This window comes from Syngnathus typhle, linkage group LG5 (assembly GCF_033458585.1).
Source record: "Syngnathus typhle isolate RoL2023-S1 ecotype Sweden linkage group LG5, RoL_Styp_1.0, whole genome shotgun sequence".
NCBI classification, from domain to species: Eukaryota; Metazoa; Chordata; class Actinopteri; order Syngnathiformes; family Syngnathidae; genus Syngnathus; species Syngnathus typhle.
Window position 1 is genome coordinate 11430717 of NC_083742.1, and position 25771 is coordinate 11456487.

The following is a 25771-nucleotide window of genomic DNA, read 5'->3' on the forward strand; positions in this document are numbered from 1 at the left end:
ATAAAGTGAGGGGAAAATTCACAATTTATGTAAAAACAACAGCCTCTAATTTTTAAAATTACATTTGAATAATACACCTACAGTATGTGTATTGGGGAAGTGAGAGAAGTCAAATCATGACAATAACCTTTTATATTACCAGACCACTGTTGTGATATGTTAAAGTTCTTTTCTTTCTTTTTTTTTTTACACAGATTAGTAAAATCAGCAGCATTTACCTAAGCAAACAACAGGTGACAGTCCCAGTAAAAAAAAACAACAACAACACATTTCCATCTTCCACACACTTTACTTCTGTCTTGGAACTATAAGCAGCTTCAAACTGGAAGAAAATGAGTGCCGTTAGACACCGAATATGACACATTACAGTCAAGATACAAAGTGTAGAAATGTGCAGACATTAGAATGGCACCCATGAGGTTAAGAGAAAAAGCATTCAAAATTTAAAGACAAAATCAGGTGAAGAACCCTCCGAACAAAGGAAAGGCAGAGGAAAATGTTGTTTAATCTACAGCACACCTTTGATTGTTTTCCCCTTTTTTGCACGAGACTGGAAATGGACTTTTGTGTGTTATTGCTACAGACTATCTGATCCTGAACAGCCAATGTCACAATCTAGTGTCTGATAAAATGGATGTTGTCAATCATTAATACAAACTTGTATTCTATTAACTTTTTTAAATGTATTATCATCACTTGCTTTTTTGCGAAGGATTCTTTCCCATAAAGTTTCTAATTGTCAGTCGCTTGTGCTGTGTATACTTGCTGAAAAATTTGCAGTCTAAATTTTCGATTCTTAAAACTTCACAGAATTTGGAAGATGCTGCTCTGTATTATAGATAATTGATTTGTGTGACACTATCACAGCTAAAAATGTAACCTATTTTTTCACTTGTAAGTTGCTTTTGAAGCACACTGAAGTTGTTTTCTGAATTGTTATTTTTGTATTCAAATGAGCGCAGTGAGTAACGTGTTAATGTATGTCCTACCTATCCTTTTCTTAAAAAAAAAAAAAAAAGATTTTGGAGCTATAAATTTGACCTGCTCAACCAAATTAGTATGCATTTTTTTTTTTATCTTTTATTATTGTGGAGTCTTTTGTTGTTCCAATTCTTCATGTTTTAAATATGCTGTACAGATAACTCAATTCTCATATGACTATTTTACACTATAATTTTTTTATCACAAAATATTCACACAAAGAGACCAGGGGGAACACTGAGTACCTCTAGCCTTGAAATCTACATTCCTACCAATAATTACAAAAAAGACTGACTTTTCATAGCTTGCCACTAGATGAGGCCAGTCAATTAAAGGCAAAAAACTGCGGGTACCTTGAAAGGCTGATCCCAGATCATTGTACAAACACTGTGGACAACACACTGGAACTATGGTAAGCAAAGACCTCTGTGGCTTCTGCTGACAGGAACCAGCCCTGTTCTTTTCTACGACCTTCACCCTGCTGCCAACAGAGACTCACACAGTGCCACTGGAATCAACTACAGTATAAAGTCAACATTGAGGAGGCTAAGGAGCAAGTTTTGTGACTATTGAACAGCGGTGGCTGTCACTGGAAGCGATATGCTATGCGATGCTGTTGGAAAGCACCAAAAGAGAAGAGAAAGTCCATTTGGTATCAACAGGAACACAACAATTAAGTTGTAGCTTCAATTCATGCACAATGAATATTGCCAGGTCCGGTGCTGCCTGATATGGATGCATTTCAACTGAATATTGAGTGTGCGAATATCGAGTGTGCAAGTTTGGACACAATCTCAGCCAGCCAGGGAAAAGTGACTTTTACTTGTTCCTAAAAATACAGGAAATTCAGTAAGAAGATGAAAAAAAAAAAAAGGATTGCTCAAGGGACTTCACAATCAAGCCTGTTTCCTTTACTTTCCTACTAAACACTTGCGAAGACAGACTCAGATCAGGTTAATCTCTAGTAGTAATTCCATGCGCAGGAAATGAAATGCAGAATTCCGACAGTCTCACTGTGTTTGCAAGTCGACATGAATAATACAAAATACAGAGCTGAAAAACAATTTCTATCACTTTCAATTCCTCCACCGTTGACGTTAAACCACATTTGTTTCAACCAAAATTTGCCTCTAAAAGCAATTTTTATTATACGTATTATTCATTAAAGGATGTCATCATAGTTTGTTAGAACAAAAGCAAACTCGTTCTATCCGACTGGGGGACCTGAAATAATTATTTTAAGTAATTCATAAAAACGTGATGAACCTTATGAACATTTACTGTGAAAATTAGATTCATGACAGTTTCATTAAATGACACAGTACTTCCTATATGTAATTTTAAAATCGGATTAAAACCTGTCGTGTCCTGTTGACCAACTACGAACAAATAGACTGCACCAATTTCTTCCAAGTTAATTACATGAGCGCAAATTAGAACTCAAAGACAGAAAATTCAGTCTAGCTTTACAAACGATGCTTACTGTAACTCACTTGAAGACTGACATTGTTTGGACATATCTCCTGTTGCACTTTTGACAATTGCATTCTGTTTTTAGGAAACTCATCAGGTGCATTCATAGTGTGATTTTACACCTCCGACAGAATCACACATCCGCGCACTGGGACAAGGATCAGCCCATCATCTGTAAAGCAGTCCGAGTGTACGTTTGGAGGTACAAAAAAAGGAAGTTGTCACATTCACCATCTCACAACGCTCCACTTAGAGCTCATAAACCTGCTACACCGCACTGTTGAAGAAGCCCAGGCCGAGCAGCTCCGTGTCTCCTGAGATTCTGATGTGGGGGAAGCGTTCTGCATTAGAATATATCGGGACACATGGTCCATTCCTGCCTCTCCTTGGCCTCCCAGTAGCCCCCTTTGTATACAAAGTTTGTTTCTGCAGTGACCGAGTCCCTCCTCCGCTGAAACCACAGCGGCTGGTAGCATTCGTATTCTCGACCTGTGGAGAACATTTCGGTGAGTTATGCGGTTGCTGTCATCGAGTCGCGCCGCCACGGTCAGGAAGCCACATTTGCAGGCAATGTCCTCCATACACACATTATGATTATGCACACGAGAAAGCAATCAGATGCTGTGTGCTGCATTTGGGAAGGCTCCAAATGTGAACCAGCTTCATGTTGCAGTGAACGGTTTGAATGTGCGCAAAACAAGAATTCAGATCAATAGACAGTTGCACTTAATATTGCTCTTGTTAAAGGGATATCAAGACGATTTTTCTTTTTTATACAATTAGGTTCTATGCATCTTCAATCCTCTAAACATGATATGTGGACGAATATCGCACTTGTAAAGTATGAATTAAGCAATTGGCATTTTTTCTTGTGCAACCACTTGCTGTCAACTAAAACGACATCAAGGTGCCCAACCAAGGACTCAGAGCTTGATGACCATACCCAGAAAACAGGCGAGCCATTACGGTCGGGACGTGAGCCCTAAAACACTGTGATGTCATTTTCAGTCGACAGAGAGTGACTGTAAAAGACAAAATGTTGTGATGGGTAAAAACCGGTAGATTTGCTTAATCCGCATTTCACAATCGTAACACTAATCACAGTACCAAGCTTGGATTTGTGGGGGCCATAACAAATTACCATAATATTGCAAATAAAAGTTTTCACTTGAGTTCCCCTTTAACGAAAAAAAAACACACACACACACACACACACACAGTGAACGCATCTTTAAACAAGGTTTAAGCTTATCTTGCTCACACACAGCTAACTTGACTATATTGTGTAGATTGACATTTAAATATAATTTGTGAACACTTAGAAATGAATTTATCACATACAAAGGGGAAAAAAAAGAGTTTTTTCCTGATTCATTTTCCAGAAAAAGACACGAAAGTAGACATCATGCAGGTCCAACAATGGCAGAACACAAAGAAAACACACAGAAGATGTCCGTGTATGCGTGTGTGTCAACAGAGGGTGCGGAATAACCCCCACTCACCGGAGTCATTATCACATTCTGACCACCATAGGAGGGAGGGGAAAAAAGACAAGTCATGGATCCAGCAATACAATCGACCCAGCACACACGCACCACACACAAACACAAATATAGAATGATTGCAGTCATGTAAAACTGCACTGTAATGACGTACTGAAAGGGACTTAGGACACTTTTATAGCTAAAGAAGGTAATTCTTTTTTTAAAACAGCGTCATTGATTTTTGGATGGTGCCATTTTGTGACGTCTTTAGCATAATCTGCACTGTAGACCAAGCATGTCCAAAGTCCGTCCTGGGGGGCCAAATGTGTTGGAATTTCCATGGACCAGCAGCTTCTGCCATAAAATAATTATGTGTGCAAGTTTGGACACCCCGCAGTAGATGATGCCGGCGGGTCAATAGAGGGCGCTAGCGTCCCGCCACGCCAGCAAAGTACAACTATTTAAACATTTATCCATCTATTTTAGATGATCAGTTATATAAGCAATAACAGATCACAGTCTTCTACAATAAGTAATTTACCTCTACTTGTGTCTCTGAACCAGTTGATTTCTTTCTTACCTTCATCGAGAGCATCTGAGGCCTCCGCTTCTCTCCTCCTTCTCACGGCTCTTTGTTTCTCTTCTAACCTTTGTTTCTCTGAATTGGCTTCATCCCATCGACCTTCTTCCATCAGCCTCTGGTCAGGTCTCAAACGGCTGTCGGTCAGACCAACTCCATCTTCCGACTCGTTCAGGGTCAGCGCCAGCGCTGAGAAGTAGTACATGTTCTCAGCATTCTCTCTAGGTGCAAAATATAAGGAGACAAGATTCAGCCTTTTATGAACCCCCCCAAAATATTAATGCAGCTTAATAAGCCTCATGAGATGTGCACTTACGGGAGAGAATACTTCTTCCACAAAAGTTTGTGGGACAGAGTCTGGTAGATGGTCTTCTGCTTGCCTTCGGATCCACTACCACCTCGGCTGCTCTGAATGATCTTGGCACTCTCCATTTTCTCATCCCACGTACCAGACAGGATGTAATGAGCTTGGCCGACACTGTCAGCCACCACGCCCGTCACCTGGAAAGAAAATAAACATGCATCTCATTTTTCAAGTGTAAAAATATCAGAAGTGAAACAAGTCATTTCGTCTCTCCTGTCCTTCATTTGCATGGGGTCACCGGTTCCCCGGTGCCGGTGTCTGCTTGTCCCCATTGACGACTAAGCACCATTGAATCGCTAATAAACTGTTACTTAGATGTTTTTTTTTTATTCATCCCTGTGCTTTCATTTCACTCATTGTGTCCTCACAAACCTAGTTCTGTCAGAGTGCATTACCAATAAACATCACATCACAAACAAGCACTACGGGAGTGTTTTAAACTCTCCTGCTGCACATAAAAACGGTTGCAGCATAAAAAGGCAAAGAGATCCTCTATTCTACATGACTAAGCAGCTGAACAAGACAAGACAAAAAAAAAAAACAAGAGTGGTGTCAGCAAAGAAAGCAAAAAGGAGGATTTACCTTCCGAGGAACGTCCCTGGAGAAATAACTGTACGGCAAGAATTTCAGTTGGCAGGTCTCTTTGGTCCTGTGATTCACTATCTCAATGTCCCCTGACTGCACTCGCACGCACACACACACACAAAAGTAGATGCAATTGATGCAATGTAAGCGAGAAGATAATTCTGAATAACTGTGCATATACATATACATGGTACAACTCGTTTATTTCCCCGCATAGTATTAATAAAGAAATTATACAAATTCCCCAAAGAAATAATGACTTCCCATTTGAAAACAGCTGGCTAAGATGCCGGTTGTCCAGATGAATGGCAATCGATGAGAAGTGCTTTGTAAACAGACCTGATCGATCCACAGCTTGCCCACAATGATGTTGTGCACCGTGGACGTGACTTTCCTCCACACGTAGTGGTTGCCGCTAGCGTGGAATTGCAGATGAATTGCGCCTGGAAATGTAAAACCACAACAACAATCTATGAGCGTTAGCGTACAATGATCATGTGGTTTGAATGATTGAGTTCAAACTCTAAATGCGTGTTAAGTCCACAAAGACTCCAAGACCTGCTACATTTTGGGACTTCACAAAGACTATTGATTCTCACCTAGGCCTGAAGATTGCAAACATATTTGACCATAAACAATTGCCAAGTTATGTGTTTTCTGATACAGGACACCTCCCAGAGGCATTTTTGGAGCGGAATAATCAACTCCCCTTAATTCCATTTTATGTTTCTGTCAGAAGTAAGCAATCCTGATTTTCTTTATCCCCTTGACAATCACGTGCATAAGATGCAGCTACAGCGGTCAATCTCTCGAGAGTAGGTGCAGTCTCTTGGTTTACAGTTCATGCATAATTTAGCAATTTATGCTCTTGAGATTAAGCATTTGTTTGAATTGAAGGTTTCCTAGCCAGCAAGAAATACACGTCTTACCCAGAGGCATTATGGAGAGGTATTTTCCACGGAACTTGCTCGCAATTGTAATTTCCTGCCACAAGGTCCAGCCTCGTTGAGAAATGACATGATGTGCAGCTGAAGGTGGATGATGGCTCACCTTACCGCAATGGATATAAACTTACAGTAAATGACATGCGTACAATTCACAACACCGAATATCCAGTTGCTGTGCTTTTTACCTGCTCACACAGTGAACGGTAGCCAAACTCCTCGAGGCGATCGAGCTCGTAGGTCTCTCCCAGAAGCGGGTTGAAGGGTTTGGCTGTCCGGTGGACAGTCGTGGAGTAAGAAGAAATGGAAAAGGCAGCAACCAAACACATTTGCTCCAGAGAGGAGTCACAGCGCGCCGCCTTATCCAGTAGCTCGTGATACTCCAAGTCTTCAGTCAGTCGCTGCAGCATTGACAGAGGCTCGTTGAAGTTGACCTGCAGATGTAGAAGGCAAGATGGTCAAGGTAAGTTACTTAGAAGTTGTTCAAACTAGGCCACAAAGTTCTGCTCACTTACAGGCATGGGAATTTTGGAGAGCTCCTTGCCAATGCAGTTCTTCATGATGCTCCACAAATTGAGGGAGTAGTTAGGCTTGTCAGGGACACGAGTCCGCCGTTGTCTGCGTGGCTGCAGCTCCTTCCCTGACACATCGTTATAGCTCGGAGACATCTGCGGACATAAATGAAAGAATGGGACGATACATCCAAGTTTGACAAAGTTAAACTTGACGGCTGAAAACAAACCAAAAAGTGAATGAGTGAGCAAAAGGAAGAGGGCAGCAATGAAGGGTGAGAGGAGCAGACATTGTTGCTGCTAATTAAGATATGAACTCCAGCAAATGTTTCTCTTAAATGCCACAGGCAATGAAAATGAAGCAAAGCATGATATATGCAAAGAGGGGTGCAAATTGGATCGCCCATGCAAAGAGAGAGAACTTTTGTCTATTCGCAATGGAGTTTTGGAAGCTGGGAATGAGGGGCTGACTTGGAGCCAATCGTTAGAATGAGTCATGCCATGTCACCAACAACAAAACTCATTTCAACTTTGCATTTACGTGCGTCTGGAACATTTCATTGAGCTGCGACATGCCAGACACCTCTCAGAGCATTTGTTCAGGTGTCCACGAGCAGACACATGCACTTAAGGTGAGTATGATTGCTGGCTTCTCCCAACAAGCAATGAGTACATTCCAGCAACTCGGTGCAGTGAATTAGAAACGTCACAGCTACTGAGTTAGAAAAGACGCTTACATGGTCGTCCTGGTTCCAGTCGTAGGAATTGCCTCCGCTTGCTCCACTCAAACTAGTCTGAGATCGCCTGGAATAGACACAAAGAATTGTATCAATAGCAACAAAGTGAAATTCTGTGAACACACTCATCGTAAAAAAAGAAAAGAAAAGCATAAAGTATTCGCAGACCTGTGCTGTGTGTTGTCTGTGGCAGTCACTGTGATAAAAGCAGGGGAATCTTCCATGGCATCAAAGTACTCAGTATCCTCATCTTCATCACTCGCCTCTCCTTTGAGCGGCCTTTCACCCCCTTTTATCAGAAGTACATTCACTACGTTTGAAGACCAGCGCAAACACACGCCTCACCTGCTAACCTATATGCATTCGACCCGGTTCAGGAATGAGAAGTACACTGTATAATCATGCACACATGGCTACTAATTAAGAAAATAATCATCTTAGTAAAATTGGCAATGTTCCCACTGTTTAACAAGCCTGCATGCTGCTCTGGGACTCCCGCCTGTACTGGTAATAGCGTTAAACGGCATTATTGTTAACGCTACATGTTGAAGAAATTGTTTTGTTCCCCAATCTACTGTACATGTATTTTTTTTTAATCCACAAGTCATATATAAAATCTCTATCAATGTTGTAAATAAGCTCCCAGATGTAACAGGAGTAAATTGTATATAAGAATGACATTAGAATCCCATGATCTTAAAAAGAAGAAAAAGAAGCGGGTGACTTATGCTTACCCTTCTTGTTGGTCGGGGCGCTGGGTGTAGTGGATGAAAGTGTCGGTGCTGCTCTCCACGCTCGCTCCAGACTGTTGTGCTGCTTGGCTAGCTGCTCGATGGTCTCTTCCAGGTGGATACGCTGCTCTCGCTCATACTGCAGTGCCCGCTGCCACCTTCTACTGTGAGTCTCAGCCAGGTCTAGGAAATCTCGACAAGCCTGGGGAATAACGGTGCGCCTGTCATTTATTTGCTCAAACAACATTTCTTTTGAATCTATGATGTACAAAGAGTTTAAAGAGTCTATTTACAGTTCAAAGTCAAAGCCAAAGTCAGCTTTATTGTCAATCCCTTCATATATCAAGACACACAAAGAAACCGAAATTGATCCCAGGCACTAAAAGAAATTTTGCTGTACCTTAAAGCAGTAATGCCTCTTTGGTTTCTATCTATGTTACTCGGAGCATCTTGTAAACAGGCAGAAGAGAGTGAGCGATGAGCTACACTTTCATGCTGATTGCATGGTGGAGGACTTTTGAGTCGAGAGGGTGGGCAACATTATTCCTGCTGAGCCAAAGGGGTTACGTTAGAGCACGCAGAAACGACTTGTCAGCATTTGCTGGCACTGCATGTTGTGCCTGATGTTCTTGCCACACAGTAAGCACAGCTGTAAATGAACTGGAACACCTTACAGCTGACAACATGGAAGAGGAAAATGTCACGTGACAGTCACTAAACAGGAATGGCCTCTGGAATTGCAACTCTGCATTTCTGTAGTGTTGAATGACTTTTCAATGTCATTCATCATGATTGGGCAGTTACAATAAAGGTAAACTGCGCTTATCCTAATAAAATATCTGCCATCAACATTATCTAGGATTTGTATTTATTGAAGCAGAATCCAAATGTTCCACTCTACAAAGTATACATGCAAACACACTATTGGATATTACTGAGTTAAAGACAACATGAAAGGCAAAACAGTACAGAAACAAATTCATAGACTTAGATTTGAACAAAATTTAAGAATGAGTCAATTAACTTTCCCATGTTTTTCATTCTAATACTTTTTGACAACGTTGCATAAAATAGTAAATGACAGAAACAATTTTGTTGAAAATCCAGGAATCTGAAAATATTTCCCAAGCACCATTCCCCCTTACCTTCAGTGGTCAAACATGAAGTGTCTTAACCACTGTTAGCATCACTCAATTTAAATGCTGGACATGCATATGAAGTTCCAGTTCACTTCCTCAGACGTGACTATGAAACCAACACCCATATAAAAAACCTACTCTAGTTCCACATTTTTACTGCTGAGTCTCCACTCCAAGAGCAGACGGCATGTGACGTCCGGTGGCGATGGAGGATGAGGTTAATCAAGGTTAAAACCAGTGGATACCGGAACTGGTGCCGCTGGTATAAAAATATGACACTCTTTTGACATTTAAAGACCCACTGAACTGGGAACCAGTCCTGCACACATTTGCAGTACATACCATGCACGTGTGACATATGTGGAACATTACATCACACCTAAATGGACAAGAGTGATATCCACGATCATACTACAGAGATCTGTGCATGTCTACAGGCATCTGCGCAATTTCCCTGGAAGCGGCATTTGGAAGACCAACCACATGGCTGCAGCAGTCCCTGCATTCCGTAATCTAAGCCGCGTCCCCTTCAAGAGAGCCATTTCGATGTATGACAGTAAAATGACGACAGGGAGTTTGTGCTAGCGCTGACCTCTTGTCAGAAGCACATTCTTGCTTGATCTAATGACATTAAAATAGATATGAAAATCCAGGAGGGCTTGCTTTAAGATTTATCCAGTCGGTTGAAATTCCCTTTACTGGTTGGCAAAAAACAAACACAACAACAGCTTTGGGTATAACTCCCCCTTCCCTCCCTGGAAATCACAGTGATCCGGTTTTTAATCGAATTGTCAGCTCAGAGTAGTTCCCCGTCAAACTAAAATGTGGTCAGTGACTATAAGAAACAAACATGATCACAGAAAAATCAAAACACTAAAGTATGACGCTCAACACACCTTGTGCAGTTGTCCGCTTAGATTGAAGTCCGTTACTGCAACCCAGAAAGCTGTGACACGACACTCAGCAGTCAGAGGGAGCTCAGTTTGAAAGAGAGAAGGTGGCTACCCCCCCCCCTCTCTCACACACCCACAATCATATTTAGTGTCATTACTTCAACCCCCGAAAAAACTTGCAACTCTTGTGCCGCTACTACTCAGATCCAACATTATTGGATCAGTTATTCTGCTTTACATTTTGTGTGATTACGGTAACAACATTGACAAGATGTGCATATTATTGATTTAAAAGGCAAAATAGCAATATTTTGATTAGGATTATATAATTCAGATTTACTAACTAACTGACCAACTGACCAAATAACCAACTAACTTGAAATCTTAAGGGTGCAAGTAGAACACTTAGGGGTGCACACTGCAAGTTAACTTGTGAAGTAAATATTCACTTCACTTATTTTCTCTATCAGCATGACAGATGGGTTGAAGTGCGGAGCAGAAGTATGTTAGCATGAAAAACTACTCAGGAATAGTAATTACTCCTTCCTCTTTGTTTCACAATACAGTGAACAGCAGTGAGTCGGCAAACGTGACGTAACCACTGGGATTTAACGCAAGCAGAAGAGTGAAGCAACACCACATTTTCAATGTGACTAGCTGTCATTACACAAAGAAATGGCTCAGCATTTATCAACTGAGCGTTTTCATGACTACTGAGTTACCTCAATAGCCACAAAAGGCTGCCAAACTGATAATAAATTGGAATTAGGCACTTGGACATGCAAGAAATTCCAGCCTTTGTACCTTTGATAATACTTTGTGACTTTGACTGTTGGTAGGAGCACATCTCGACGCATACTTTTAAGTAAAATCCCTGATTTTGTTCTCTATTCTGATTCTTTTGCATATAAGAGTCAAGATGTTTATGTGTGACAAGCAGAGTAAGAACACAAAAGTAGTGTACGTAGTAGCAATGGATATTAAGAAGAATTAAAAACAGACTGAGTACTCAATCGAGTTTAGCAGCACAGTTTGGAGAGGTATATTTGCAGTGCATAGTGAACATTTTCAAGTGAGCAGAATTACTGCACAGTGTGGTTAACAGATTGGAATGCCATTTGTTCAAGAGTCCGATGGCATGTGTGTAAAAGCCGTTTTTTTTTTTTATTTTGTTGTTCTGGCTGTGACTCTCCTGTACTGTATGCCAGATGGGACAAGTTGTGTGTTGTCATGGACATGTGCTGTCTCTGATGATGTCTTTGTGGCTCAGCTGTCATATATTGTGACTCGATATAGCAAGTGGCAATGACCCGTTTTTCAGAAATGAGTTTTCCGCAAGTGAACAATCTCTGCTTCAGCATTGCAATGCCACTCTTAACATTATTAGTAGTAGCCATTACATCATTGCCACAAATATGAATAGGTAGATATGAGCTGTGTGCCTACAGCCATGTCAGCAAATTGCGTATGTGTGGAGTCCAGTAAGAATGCCAAAAGGTCTTTGCAAATCGTGAGGCTACTTACATTGATCATAGCATTGGAAGTGATACGGAAGAGGGTGGCTCGCTCGTTGACTGCTTTGATTTTCTCGCCTCCTTCCACGGGAACTTTCAGGCCCTCGAGTTCACTGAGAGAACGTTGCAAGGCCGCCCCGTGCTTGGCAATCAAGTCATTGCATGTGCTGAGGTCATCAAGCTTGCTGACTAGTATCTTTAAAGTTCCCTGAATCTCACTGCGGTCCGATTGGGATGCCGGCTCCTCGTCTCCTGAGTCATCTGGAACACACAATGGGACATTTATTCCAAAATGTTCACCTTTTGACATTTTCTTTGTACAAAGCACAACCTCCATGAAATGACACACTTTGCCTTATTTTTTTGCTGATTTTCCAAGCTACAATATTCAACATGCTCAATCACCAGCCCTGCCATACTTGAATAGATATACAGTACCATACATTAAAATACACCGAAGCTCAGTGTTTATTTGTTCTCCAAGAAAATAACTTGTTCTCTGTCACACCCACACTAACCTTTAGCACCTTCTGCAGTTGTACATGTAAATCAGGTCAAAGGCATTTAGAGCTACATAACTTGGTCCATACCCCCAAGGCTTTGCTGTACCAGCTGACTTTTTTGATAACGTCTCATAAAAGAGGCTACTTGAGGTTAAACGGAACATACGACAGAAAGAAGTGTTGCAGCGTCAGCTTTGCATTAGTCATCCAGACCCCAGTCATCGACATCCTTGCACACGTGAACACAAAACGCACACGAAAACGGAAATAAAAGTTGCATTTCGAAGAGGAAACACCTAGTACATGAACAACCAAATGTAATCATTTAAAGGCTTTTTATAAAAGCTCACAATTATTCATTGTATCTTACAATTATAATTGTATAAAACATTCTATGGACGGGGGCAAAAAAAAGGTCTCACGGTGTTTGCATTCCCAAGCTTCCATTTTCACTCAGAGGTAACAAAAGTTCACCGAGGGAGAAGCAACATCATCATAGACTGCTGAGCTGAAGCTGTGCACAAGCTGTGACGGACTCCTCACAGACATTCTGCATGAAGCTACAGAGTCTAACTGCACTAGAAACAAGAATTTGAATTGCAAAGTCCAAAGTGCATGCTACCACCATTTAAAAAATAAATAATAATAAAGCATTGAGGGAGTCTGATGATGCGTGACGGCAACAGAGATAATTGGAGAGGTTGGCTTGCTTTTAAGAATCATCTCATGGGATCATATTATGACCAATAGTCAGAAGGGTTTATTCTTGTGGTTGTAGTATGCAATTAACATTATTTTGATTGACAAAGAATATTTTAGCTGGTTAATTATGATTATAGCATACTTTGTGTTTAGTGCATACGTTTAGTTTTGTGTATAGCTTTTGTGCATTACATTGTACAGTTTGTTGAAAATATCCATGCTTTTATTTCACCTTGTCTTACTCTTGCCGAGTCAACATTGCGAAAGAGAATCGGTTCACTTGCCTTAAATAATAACCCAAAAAAAAAAAACTAAATAACTTTTTCAAAATAGTCTGTACATCTTAACAACAGAGTCACTCCCAAGTCTCTAGTCAGAGCTTCATCTTTCCCTTCAGCCTTGTAACATAACACAGTGCTAACAAGCAAGGCGTCAATAGCAGCCCAGTGATACAATCGATATACAGAACATTTGGGAAGTGCAAATGCATTTACTGCAGCAGGCGCTCTGATTCTTCAGCTTCAATTTGCGAGCAAGTTTAGCAGCTCTCGGGAAGACCACTTAAAATAAACTGTCACATGTCGCCAAGCATGTTTGTTAAAAGGGGTCTGTTTATAGCAGCGACGCCTGCTCTACCAATTGCCTTTCCGAAAAAATCAAGAGCCAGGGTTGGGGCTGAAAGCTTGAAAGAAGAGTAAATACAGGGTATGTGTCAAGTCTTTGACTTTCGCAATTAAATCGTATTGCAGAACTGAAGGGACAGTTTCACGCCGTTTTATAATGCTGGCAAGATTTGAAATATAGGCTGACTTCACTAATCCGCCCCCTCGAGTTGCTGAGCAAAGCCACACCCTTTGCTCACGTGCATTGAATACAAGCTGACTTGAGCAAAAAAAAAAATTGCCATTATTTTCTTTCATTTTATTTGGAGGAATTTCCATCAAGCGTAAGTCATCAGAGTAAGGGAATGACAAAAAAATTGAAGTTGTATTTTGCAATATCACTTCATGGCAAATTGAAAGGAACACCAACAAATACTCAATATGTTCATGAATATAGTTTCAAATTTTAACAGCTGCAAATAGATTATTTTGAACATTTTATAAGTAACTCGCATGCTGCAAAATCATGTGCAGCCCCGGCCGGTGTAGAGAATCTAGCGCCATGAGGCAACGCTTGAAACGCATTGTCACGCAAGTCATGCCTCAAGGGCAGACCACTTCCCCCCACATACTGTACTAGCCCCTTGGACAACACCCTGCATGTGTTTCCACCAGCACCACCAACCTTCCCCTTCTCGGAGGAGGACGACATAATCTCTGCAAATATGATCTTGAATCCAAATTGACAGCATGGGAAGTTTGCATTGCTCCTTTGACCTGCATTACATCTTACGTGTACAGCATATTTGACAAAACATTTACTTGGCATGCATGTAGAGCATTGTACACCCAATATGCTGGTATTTATAGTACTGTTTTATGGGGTGTGAAGGAGAAAGGGAATATATGAGTGTATACAAAGAGAGGCAAGCGCACACTCGATGAAACGATGGGTCTCCAGGGGGTGGGGGGGGGCAAAGTGTAATACTGGCCAGTAATTGCTAACTGGCTCCATACATCACGAGGAGACATACAGAGGAGACGAGAGGTTGAAGCCAGTTACGTCGCACTCGGCTCTTCGCAAGCAAATGAGAGCGTGTGAAGCAACTCATCAATGCCTGTCATAGCTGTGAAGCCCAGAAAAAAGAAGGGAAGATTCATTGGAGGAATAAATGAAGCAACGTGTTCCATTTCTCTAAACTTTCATTATAAGATGAGATGACTAATTATTATTAGATAATTATATATTATTATTATTAGGAGGAATAATTAGGAGGAAGATGGCTTCGTGTGGAAAACTAAGTACCACAAACGTTAACCTTTAAAGAAAGGTTAACACGATACCAAAATTCTGACTGCCAGTGGTACACCTCCATGAAGTGCCTTGACAGTGGCACCGAAAGGATACGGAAAAAAATGTCATCGCCAGTACCTCACATGGGAACATTTCAGAAGCCCTTCTTTCATCTGCTGTTACTCCCTCACACCGATTACCATTGCTGGAACTGGAAAACAATTTCGTGAGATTAAGAACCATAAGGCAGGGACCCAATAACACGGCAAGATAGACATTCATCACACTCAGTAGCCCGTGTCAGTGCTACAAGATAATCAGCCATGATAAAGGCCATCAAAACCAGCGCAGAGATCACGGCTAATACTGGTAGTAACCACAAAGCACTCTTCACATTAATATCTGCACGTTTTAAAATAATGGACTCAACATGGTCCAGCAGGAAGTGATTATCCAATGCAGAATCTCACGTGGTGATCCATAACCGTGTCAACAGACCTCTCATGATACTTTAAATCATAAATGCATTCGACCTGGCCTCCATAATGCTTTGCGTATGTCTTGTGCTAATAGCACACAAACATGAAACACAATCACTGAGTAGCACATGCAGTTGTCATACTTTAGCCATATTGTACCCTCTGTATTATTCTGTGAATCGTTGCCTCAAATTCTTGTTAAAAACAATGACAGTGACATACAGTAGATACTACAGTCAATTTTTAAAATGTGATGTTGAGTAGAAATAAGCCAGGAATACTTTTCTTTCTATAGGTCAGGACCCGCAACTTTTGCTTCACTAGCCTGGAGCCTCTACTAAACGAGGGAATTTAAAGTGAGGAGAACTTGGACCTGACTTCCATGCTTCATAATGAGTGTTGTACATTTTGCATGTTATTTATATGATATTTCACAATTGCTATGTTGTGTGGCTATGTAATGTTTGACTGTGAAGGCCTCCACTTGTCCTTTACGGCCTTATTCTTGTCAGAATACAAAAACAAATGTGATTTTTCAATTTGTTAACAGTTCAACATTGATGGAAGCATGTGCAACTCTGGAAATCATTCTAGATTACTTGTGTTGGTATACAAGGCGACATGTCACAAAGAGTACTGCTTGGGGTGGAAATGTACTGGATATGAGTCATTGTTTTGAGTTACCTTCAATATGGAGGAGTGAGTGAGTGCTGAAGCAGACAGTGAAAGACCTTAAAAGAATCCCATCTGTGGTGCCAAAGTCAAACTCATTTGAATGAACAAACAGCAACTAGAGGGGCCAGAGAGCCCAGGGCATAAGAGCCCAGCTGCTCAACAGAAAGTTGTCCAGCATTGCCAGGGGCATGGAAAGGATATCTAAAGTAAGCGCAGTGGAAAGAAATATAGAAAATTTGCTCGCTTAAAAAAAAAAGTGTATTTGATTTGGTAAATGTAAAGTCTACTTTCTCACATTAGAAATAGAAATTCATTCTCGACAATTTTCCAGACACAACATACCTGCTAGGCCAGCGTGCCGCTTCGGGCTCATCCACACATGCGAATGGAAAGTGGAGCAGGCGCAAAGGAGAGAGAGAGAGAGAGAGGAAGTGGGAGCTAAAACCAGCACGAGAGGACGGCAGAAAGAAATGAGCACAGCATGCAGTGAGAAGGGCAAATGGCAGGAGACGCTGCTTTTTTTCCCAATTACAGCATATACCTGCATTTGCTGCAATGTAGGAGGAGGCTGCCCAATTCCGGGCATCCTTGCTGTCAGATGCCAGGAGGAGATGGAAGGATGGATGGATGACGGCTTGAGCTAGGCTGAGATTCAGATAGCATGACGCGGAAGGTTTCTCATTTGACAGATGGAGAGGAGTGTGACAGCGCCGTGTTTCCTTGCCAAAGCGGTACTGACCCTGGTTGAGTTTACTCAAGCAGCCCGAGGCACAGAGGGAGCGGACGCTTCTCGGATCCCAGCATCTCCGGCCCTTCATCCCACTCTGCGCGGCCCTGATTCCACTCCGCGCACCTCCAGACGCATCGTAGAGAGTGGAAGGGGGGGGCTGAGGCGGCCACTTTTTCCAGTCAGCATTGCAGTGTACCGGCACACGCATGCATATTCACGGGCATACGCACAGTGTCACCGCACGGATGCGGGGAAGGAACGCAAATGCTCCTTCCAGTCATTCTCATCCCCTCCCTCGCTTTGCTTCCGGAAACACGTACGCCACACAGAGCCTTGCACATTTTCAATTCCCCTCCACACGCTTTTCTCATTGCAGTGCAAATTGGAGAGGGAGGGAGGATAGGAGGGAGGGAGGGAGGGAGGGAGTTGAAGCAGAGAGGAGACAGGAACGGTCAGGCCGGCCAACAGTGATCTACTCAACTCAGACCAGAATGCACAGCCCTCCCGTCTCCCCGCCATCCCCGTCTGTCTGCTGCTGACAGCAAAAGTCAGCTATTTTTGGAAAGCTAAATGGCACGGTATTAGGTTAGGCTGGTGTGTTTCAAAAAGAAACCTACGTATCAAATTAAGCTAAGCAATATTAAGTCAGACTGGTGTGTCTACACCAAAGGAAAGACCATTCTTCACCTGGCCGCTCTGTTAGCCTCTCTGAGAAGCTTTCCTATGTCCAACCACATATTTTGCCCCGCCGGTGCATCTTTCTTCTATTGGAGGCAAATCTTGGTCTTGCAACACAAAGAGATGGCTCGATACCAGAACAGGGTATTAAATGGCCCATCCAAAGTCTCTGACCTGCCATTGTGAGGTTATTATGCAGTCATAAAAAATGTCGAATAAATGTGGTGCTTTTATCTTAATAGCACTTCTCCATAGATTCTAATTATGTTGATAAATTGTTATTTCAAAAATTATTTTAGTACCTACAGACATTCATGTAGAAACATGTAAATACAGCAAATATGCTCGGTAAGTGAGGCGATTACTGCTGACAGGGAAGATTTACTGAAGTGGAAATAATAATATACCCGGAAGGTCCTGAAGCATGTTTTAAGATTAGTTTGATAGTTGACCATAATCAAATCTGCTCTTCAGTGCATTCAATTTAACCAAGCAAGTGAGAACAGTAGCCTTTTGTGTGATGCATATAAATTTTAGCCATCCAAGTAACCGACGGAATCTAAGGCAATTCTAAAAAAATTAGTTAGTAACAGCTCTAGTTATTATCAATGACATTCATTTATGTGACAACACTGATCATGCTGATTTCACACAACAATTGGCAAATGGATAAATACCAATATGCAACACTTCATTTATACAACATTCCTGGAAAATAACAATGCCCCATCACTGGTGAACTATTTTTGGAACAGGCCCATGGGCTGCTCATGTGGTCCCTGGGGTCTACCTGGTGTCAATGTTAAAACGGTATTAATGTTTCCCTATTTATTTGCTCAAAGAAAGTTGGCGAAAAGCCGAAGGCCCTAGGCAAACTAAACGAAGAGCCAACTGTCTCATTAAGTCACATACTGCATTTAGACGCAGGAGCAAAAACAATCCCCAAAGCTTGAGAGGAAAGAGAGAAAGTACTGAGCTCATTAAAGCCAGACAAATGTAACCAAAGAGAAGCTGACATTTTCAAACTTTGAGCTATTCACCTCAGCCAATTATAGCAGAAAAAGATGGATAAATGGTATTGATCTAGGGCAAAAAGAAAATACATGTTCCACTCTGTGCTTTCTCACTATCATTGAGATGTCTACAGTCCACTAACATGGAGAACTTGAGAGGCTAAAATCCAAAAGCAGTAACAAAATCAAACACAAAGACTTAATGAAGCGCAAACACAGGCGTAAATTGCTTCCATTGCAAACCAGCTTTACCATCATTAAATCAACTCGATGAAATCAGAAGCAAACACTTCATATCATGACGTAAAAAAAAAAGCATGATACAATTCCAGTTGAATTTGTCAAACCCTTGAGTTCAGGAAAACGTTCCAGACGGCTATTATTTAAAGACAGAAGTATGTAAGAGTTTAAAGCAATTAAGATCATGAAGATCATTTTCCCGCATTAATTTTGTTCTCATTATTATTTATACTATTATTTATACCACTAAAGAGTATTTTAGTCACACAATCTTTCCATCTACCATTTTAAAACATCAAAGCACAAATAGATGCAGAAAGTAGGACAGGGTGCATGATAGATCCTACAGCAAATATGGAAATGGGGCAGATGCAAATTGATTAGGTTGCATTGCACAATGTTAGCGTAGTATCGCCTCATACAGGTCTATATTGTAATAGGTTTGACCATTCAAATCAATTCCAAACTGACACGATGACAACGAAAAAAAATACATGTTAAATTATCAGCGGTGTAAGAGGAAAATGGCAGACAGAGAATATCCAGCAACTAACAAGCAGAGCTCCTGTACACACGCACGTGCACGCACATACGCACGCACGCTCGACAAGACAACAAGGAAAGATGAGCCACATACCTACAAGAGAAAGATCACTCTTTCTAGTCAAAAGTTAAAAAAAAAAAAAATCACACCAGAAAAACTGTGAAGTGCTTACTAAGAAAGACACAGGTATCAGGAGGAGGTGGGAAAACCAGACAGAGTAAGGAGGCGGATGACGAAGAGCGGGTATGGAGAACGTGGGGGTGGGTTGGTGGGAGTGTTGGATAAGGGGAGGAGGGATGAAAAAGGCGAGCAAAAACCGTAATGAGGGAGGGTTTTGATCTTTCTTTGCATTGTCTTTGATTCAGGACCACGGAGAGAGCACCAGTACAAAAAAAGACAAACTAACAGAGCCAGAGGATCAACATTAATTTTTCATCTATAATACTGGACCAACATACAAAATGAAGACGAATTCCTAATGGCCAAGTGATATAATGAACAAGTTAATCACAAACTTAAAAGACCCACTTTAAATAAAGGAGCACAGGAGCTCGAAGGCTTCTGATTCAAACAGATCTAATTAGTTATAATTGCTACCATACATTCCACATTATGACCACGGTGGAGTAGTAATGAATGAGAATATATTGCACTTATCAGAGTAATTTTCATGCAGTAATTTACTTTTTCACGACATTTATTTTTTGTTTAAAAAAAAAAGCTACTTTTACTCTGTTACATTGAGCTACAGTCCGCCTTCTATTTGTATTTCTATCTTGAAATTTTAACGTGGGAGAACTCCACTTCAGAAATATGCAAGAGAGTGTATCGGCCTGTTAAATAACTCTATGGAGTAATTGTACTCTAATAATTTTGGGCTACTTCAGCCATCTCTGATTTACACCGCGCATTCATCATCCAACTTGCTCAAGCACCAACGGTTCAAAGTGAATGAACAGCGCCATCTGTTGAACAAACCAGGGCTCACAGTGACGTAAGGCTCTTAAAATCCAATCCACATCTGATTTAAATCAAGATGCATACATGAATGTGAATAAAGCATTACAGGTATAAAATTTGCATTTAAATACAAGGTTGGGCTATAGAGGTGTTGCATCAATGTAAAGATTTAGAAAAGGAGGAGAAAGAAAAGAAGCCCCATATTGCAATGCCTTAGAAGTGGATTCATAAAGACCATGTAATAAATCCTTGCAAAAAACGCAGATCAATAGCAGGTCTTTGTCCCAAATAGAAAAGGGATGGTCGATGAACAAAGGTACCTTGTCACTGAGGTGTGTTTGCCCAACGGTGACGAATGGGATGTGGTTCTCTGTGAGCGCCATGAATGCCTGATTCTGATAAGCGCTTACAACAGTCACCCACTGTGCAAACCCGACCGCCCGCCTGAACGAGATGCCTCATTCATATTCTAACCGTCTTTGAAATCGTCTACTTATTGAGCATGAATTACCTATCCCCCTCCTTTGAGGAAATGCTCAGAATCTGTCCTGCAAGAAAAAAAAAAAAAAAAAATCAAGGGAAATACACAAAAAGCTACTAAAGGTTCTGTAAGTTCAATCATGCCATTTTATGATCAGACAACATCTCCTTGGATGCAAAGCAGATCCTTCATATTTTACTACTTTGTCAGTGTATCTTTAGTGATCTGACTTTCAAACTGAGGGCAAAGGAATATTTAGCCTCACTCAGTCTATCAGGAGCCAATAAGCAAAGTGGAGGAAAAGCTCTGCATTTCTCCCACAGCTTTTCCCACAACCTCTGACCAGCAACACCAGCCAAGTCTGCATGCCCTTGCAGAGGACAATGCTCTGTTGTCATGTTACCAGGTCCTCTGCTTTGTTATCCAAAAGCAGCGAGGGGACTTGGCTGCCCTCTCCTGGCTCATGCTGGAATGCCAATGGTTTGGGAAACAAATGGGTGAACGGAAACATTGCCTTCGCTGGACCTGTGTTGACATTAAGTCTACCAATGGTGTGCTGGAACAGTGGCTAAAGTTCAGAATTTCACAGACGCTCAACTTTCTCCAAATAAATACCCACCTGTACTTCTAACTTACCCGACTGGTCATTCATCATGCGAATGGCTTTAGCTTTAGCCAACTCCAGAGCCGTGATCCATCGCTGGCGCTCCACTTCAGTACTAGCCTTCAGGTGGTATGTGCGGCCACTGCTGCTCAGGACAATATTGCAGGCATCCTCTGTGTCGATGTGAGCAGTGGCCAGATTGATGGTCCCACGACATGTGTGTGCCATTTCCGCCTGTGTCCTGCAAATAGAAAACATATGTGAAGAGGCAAGTTGGGACAGGAAACATTTCGTGGGCCATGGGTGCCTAGCTAAGACTAGATGAAAACTTGCAAATAAACGGAATCTTTGTTGAAGCCGCAGGGGTTACATGTGTGGAAGCACAAAGTTTGTGGTAGACTGTATTGAGTTGAGTGGAGTAAAAACAGCCCTTGTGACATCGCGTTGGTGGCAATGATTGAACATAATTCCCCATTACAAAGAGCAGCCTTTACAGGTTTTATTAACTAACATCCGAAAACCAAAGCGTAACGTCACATGCTAGAATGTCTAGTTAGAGTGCGACGACCTCGCGCTCATATGATCGCCCATTGAATTGGTCCAAAAGCATCCTTTTAGAAGCACACAGTCATGTAGTCTGTGGTTGCTAACACCCATTCAGTCATTCCGGAGTGAGGCCTCACTGCCACTAGCAGCTGCCTCTCAAAGCACTAAGCTCAACAATAACGCCACTGACAGTGACAAGGTGGCTGCCGCCCCATTATGGGCCGGCGCCGACTCCCCTCACACAGCTTTTACGCGCTGGTCGTAATCCGCAACAAGCAATGCATTCAGTTGAGACGAGAAGCAGTCGACAGCTGAGTTTTCTTCCTCTGGCTCAGATGCAACAGTGTGCTAAACGGGTTTGCTACAAAGGAAACGTCAGTGGTTCCTCCATTATCGCTGCTCAGTGGAACCTCCTCTGTGTGAGATCTGGACTAAGGTTAACTGGTGCAAAGTGGACTTAACAGTGCTGAGCATCTTCTTTCCTGAGGTTGAGAGGAAAGTGTGAAGACTAGAGCACATTCACTGATATGGTAGATCAAGCAGCATTGAGCCATTTAATGCCCTGTAATCTTCTCTAAAGCAGCCAGACAGATCTCGTTTAAGTGCATAAGAAAAGCTGAGAGCATTAAAACTATAAGGAAAAGTAAATTAGCACATTGGAATGGAGAATTGAGGAAGTAAGAAGGCTGTCTTTGTGAATAGACAACAAGAAATTAGGGGAATTTAAAAACAAAGAAAGTACCCTTGTCCTGTGAGTCCAACTTGTTAAATGATGACTCTCATTTAGTAAATGTCATTCCAATTTAACTGGTGCAGGTGCTGAGTGTGGCAGTTGTGGCATCGATTATGCTCTTTAGTAGGTGCAATTTGCCTTCTCGGTGACAAATTAAGCGTTTTGTTTTCTCGAGGGACAGGACTTTGGAATAAAAGAGATCTCTCAGACTGGACTGCTAATTGCCCTAAGTATTGGCCACCGCCAGCATAACTCATTTGGCTTGAATAAAAGAGGACCTTTACAAAAAATAAAAAGCAAAATAAGACCGAACATAACTTCTCATAATGTGGATAAATATGCATCTGTTTGTGACACAAATCCATAAAATTCAAACCCTAAGACTAAAAAAGCAGTAGAATTCACAGAAATATCCAAGTGATGTTTTATATATTAATATCAGAAAATGTTTTTTGTTTTTTTTTAAATTTGAGTGCATTTCAGACGAAATCAAATGTTTGCAATTTAAAATATATTAAAAATACATACGTCTCAAATCGTCTCTTATATGTGTCAATTTCATGGAGGGAATTTAACCAATCGGCTGAGGGTGTCCCCCGCCTACTGCCCAAATTCAGCTGGGATCGGCTCCAGCATGGCTGTGACCCTTGTGAGGAGAAGCGGTGCGGAAAATGGATGGATGAATGTTTAACAAAGGACGTAGCCAATTTTACCACAAGGAGATGTTTACGAAAAAAAAATTGTCAGGCCATTATTATTTCATCACTGTTGATTACGAAACAATAAAACTGAAAGATTTGACATGTCATCTCTTAACTTGCAGATAAATTGGTAACACTTAACATGTCATGTCTGGCACTTTCTATTTTTACGTCTCTCATAACATTAAAAAAAACACACACATAGCCTCCGATTAAAAAACAGTCCTCAGGTCAGACACACAGTGGGCTCAAGCAGAGGATGAGACAACAACTTGCCCGGACTCAGATGTCGCAATGGCCTTACGACATAATGGACTATTAATGGAGGTCAGCGTCAGCAGGCGGCTCTGATTTCACCAAAGCCTCTGACATCCATACCTTTGTATCAAATAACACGTACCTGATGACAGCAGGCAAAGAAACTTCCTGCGTTGATGTGCTGATACAATAACCCTCCCTGGACTGTTTTCTGAATGTTAAGAATTATGAAAGAATTTTAAGGATGCTTCAGATAAACTACAATGGGAACCTGCAGCCTGTTGGCAGAGGCCATTCAAGCCTGCCATACAATTTTATAAAGACATTTTAACACTGTGGATAGGTGTTTAGGATTGCTACCTGCATGCTGGAGCCTATCCCAGCTGGCTTCACGCAGTAGGCCGGGGACACCCTGAACTGGTTGCCAGCCAATCGCAGGGCACCAAGACAAACAACCATGGGCACTTACAGTTACACCTACGGTCAATTTGGAGTGCTCAATTGATTGTCTTTGGAATGTGGGAGGAAAGCTGTGAGAGGAAAACCCAAGCAGGCACGGGGAGAACATGCAAACACCACAGAGAAAGGCTGGACAACCTCTGCACTGTGAGGCTGACGTGCTAACCAGTGCTCCACTGTGCCGCCCTGTTTACAGATCATTTGATTATGAAAACTGAACTGTAAAGTAAAGTAAAACCACATGCATCTGTAACTTCCACTAACAAACGACCCAATCTAAAATGTTCTCCTCTTTGAAAGCTTGTCTGTACCACTTTGACACAGATTATTTTTTGGACAAGTTTAGTCGGCATATTGCTGCATATTAGGACCACTTCACAAAGAGTAAAAGAGTTTTCAACGGATTTAGTTGGATTTCCACTAAATTGATTGAGAATGATGAATACTGTTAATTGATTTCCTTGGTTTGCATCTCCCTGTGCCCAGCAAGAAGCACCTGCGCCACAGGTTAGATTAACAGTTTTTTATTATTACAATAAAGCGTCTCCATCCATCACAACCATCGATTAAAACTTGGCCATAGAAAAATGTGTGTGTGCAGCTTGCACGTATGTAGCTTGACTCTCATCAAGAATGAAACTGGCTAGCTTCTTGTGCAAGCTGGGATGTTGTCCCCCACAATCATATCACAGGCGTGGCAAGATCCACATTTGTAACACATAACGTTGTTGGGGAAGCGCAGGGGACATGCTGTCGCCACTGCCAAACCGGCTGTCACTTGCAATAAAACGGCCACGTTGTTGTAGTGGCTGCCAGCTGGCCGCCAGTTAGCCTGCTAGCTGTAGTGATGCACCAATGCATGCACCGTGTCCATTCTTTTCATCTAATCTATGTGTTTTTACCTGTAATAAGACAGCAGGCCGTTGCTTAGGACGAACCATCGCCGCTGGTACCCTTTCAGATAGTTGGTCCATTTAAAAAGCCAACCTTTATAAGTATCCGAGCCTGCAGCTGCTGCAGCTGCTGCTGCTGTTGCTCCTGCAGTTGCTGCTGCTGTTGTTGACGGGGCCGCAGCACAAGCGGATGCCGAGCCCTTTGCTTGCTCACTCATCCTCCGTTTGCCCGGCGACAGGAGCGACAGGGACACCGCCACCAGCACCCCCCGCCTGATAGAGAGCGAGCAAGTCGGTGATGACGAAAGGGCGAGGAGGAGGAGGAGGAGGAGGAGGAGGAGGAGAGAGCGAGAGAGAGAGCGGAGCGGAGCTGGAGAAGGGACGACAAACGTGGAGACGCTTGAACTGTTTCGGACTACAATTCCAATCACAATTTTGCAGAAGCACACGTTTTAAATTAGAGAAAATCTCCCAATACACCACCGAAGAAAAATGTCACAACATCACAAACAGGTTGATTGCAATCTGAGTATCCAGACAAGCGCTATAGCTTTACATCTGAATCATTATAAAAATAAAAAATATTTGGATCATCATCAATCATCATCATCATCATCATCATCATCATCATCATCATCATCATCATCATCATCATCAATCATCAATTATTATTATCCATCCATCCATTTTCTGAACCGCTCAGTCCCCACGGGGGTCGCGGGAGTGCTGGAGCCTATCC

At 41.8% G+C, this 25771-nt stretch overlaps 1 protein-coding gene across 2 annotated transcripts; it reads right to left on the bottom strand.

The window, feature by feature from the left end:
- Positions 1 to 1783: 1783 nt before the first annotated feature.
- osbp2b (oxysterol binding protein 2b) lies at positions 1784 to 25298 on the bottom strand. Of its 2 annotated transcripts, XM_061277816.1 has the most exons (14): positions 25042 to 25298; positions 21475 to 21683; positions 11948 to 12198; positions 8395 to 8593; positions 7829 to 7949; positions 7661 to 7727; positions 6927 to 7079; positions 6600 to 6845; positions 6397 to 6517; positions 5807 to 5910; positions 5465 to 5560; positions 4835 to 5019; positions 4519 to 4739; positions 1784 to 2943 (listed from the first exon to the last, which is right to left on the bottom strand). In XM_061277816.1, exons 1-14 carry the CDS (start codon positions 25248 to 25250, stop codon positions 2801 to 2803), a joined length of 2325 nt encoding a protein of 774 aa, XP_061133800.1. In that variant the 5' UTR covers positions 25251 to 25298; the 3' UTR covers positions 1784 to 2800. The 2 variants fall into 2 exon arrangements, with proteins under 2 accessions (XP_061133800.1, XP_061133801.1); XM_061277817.1 differs by lacking the exons at positions 21475 to 21683; positions 25042 to 25298 and adding an exon at positions 16535 to 16580.
- Between the last annotated feature and the right edge of the window lie 473 nt (positions 25299 to 25771).

What these genes read in the sequence shown, in the direction of transcription:
- osbp2b (XM_061277816.1), bottom strand. Translation starts at nt 25,250, where the DNA reads ATGAGTGAGCAAGCAAAGGGCTCGGCATCCGCTTGTGCTGCGGCCCCG. An exon ending in GGCCTGCTGTCTTATTACAG is followed by an intron (nt 21,684 to 25,041) that starts GTAAAAACACAT and finishes TTCTATTTGCAG; the next exon opens with GACACAGGCGGAAATGGCAC. An exon ending in CGCCCCGACCAACAAGAAGG is followed by an intron (nt 7,950 to 8,394) that starts GTAAGCATAAGT and finishes TTCTGATAAAAG; the next exon opens with GGGGTGAAAGGCCGCTCAAA.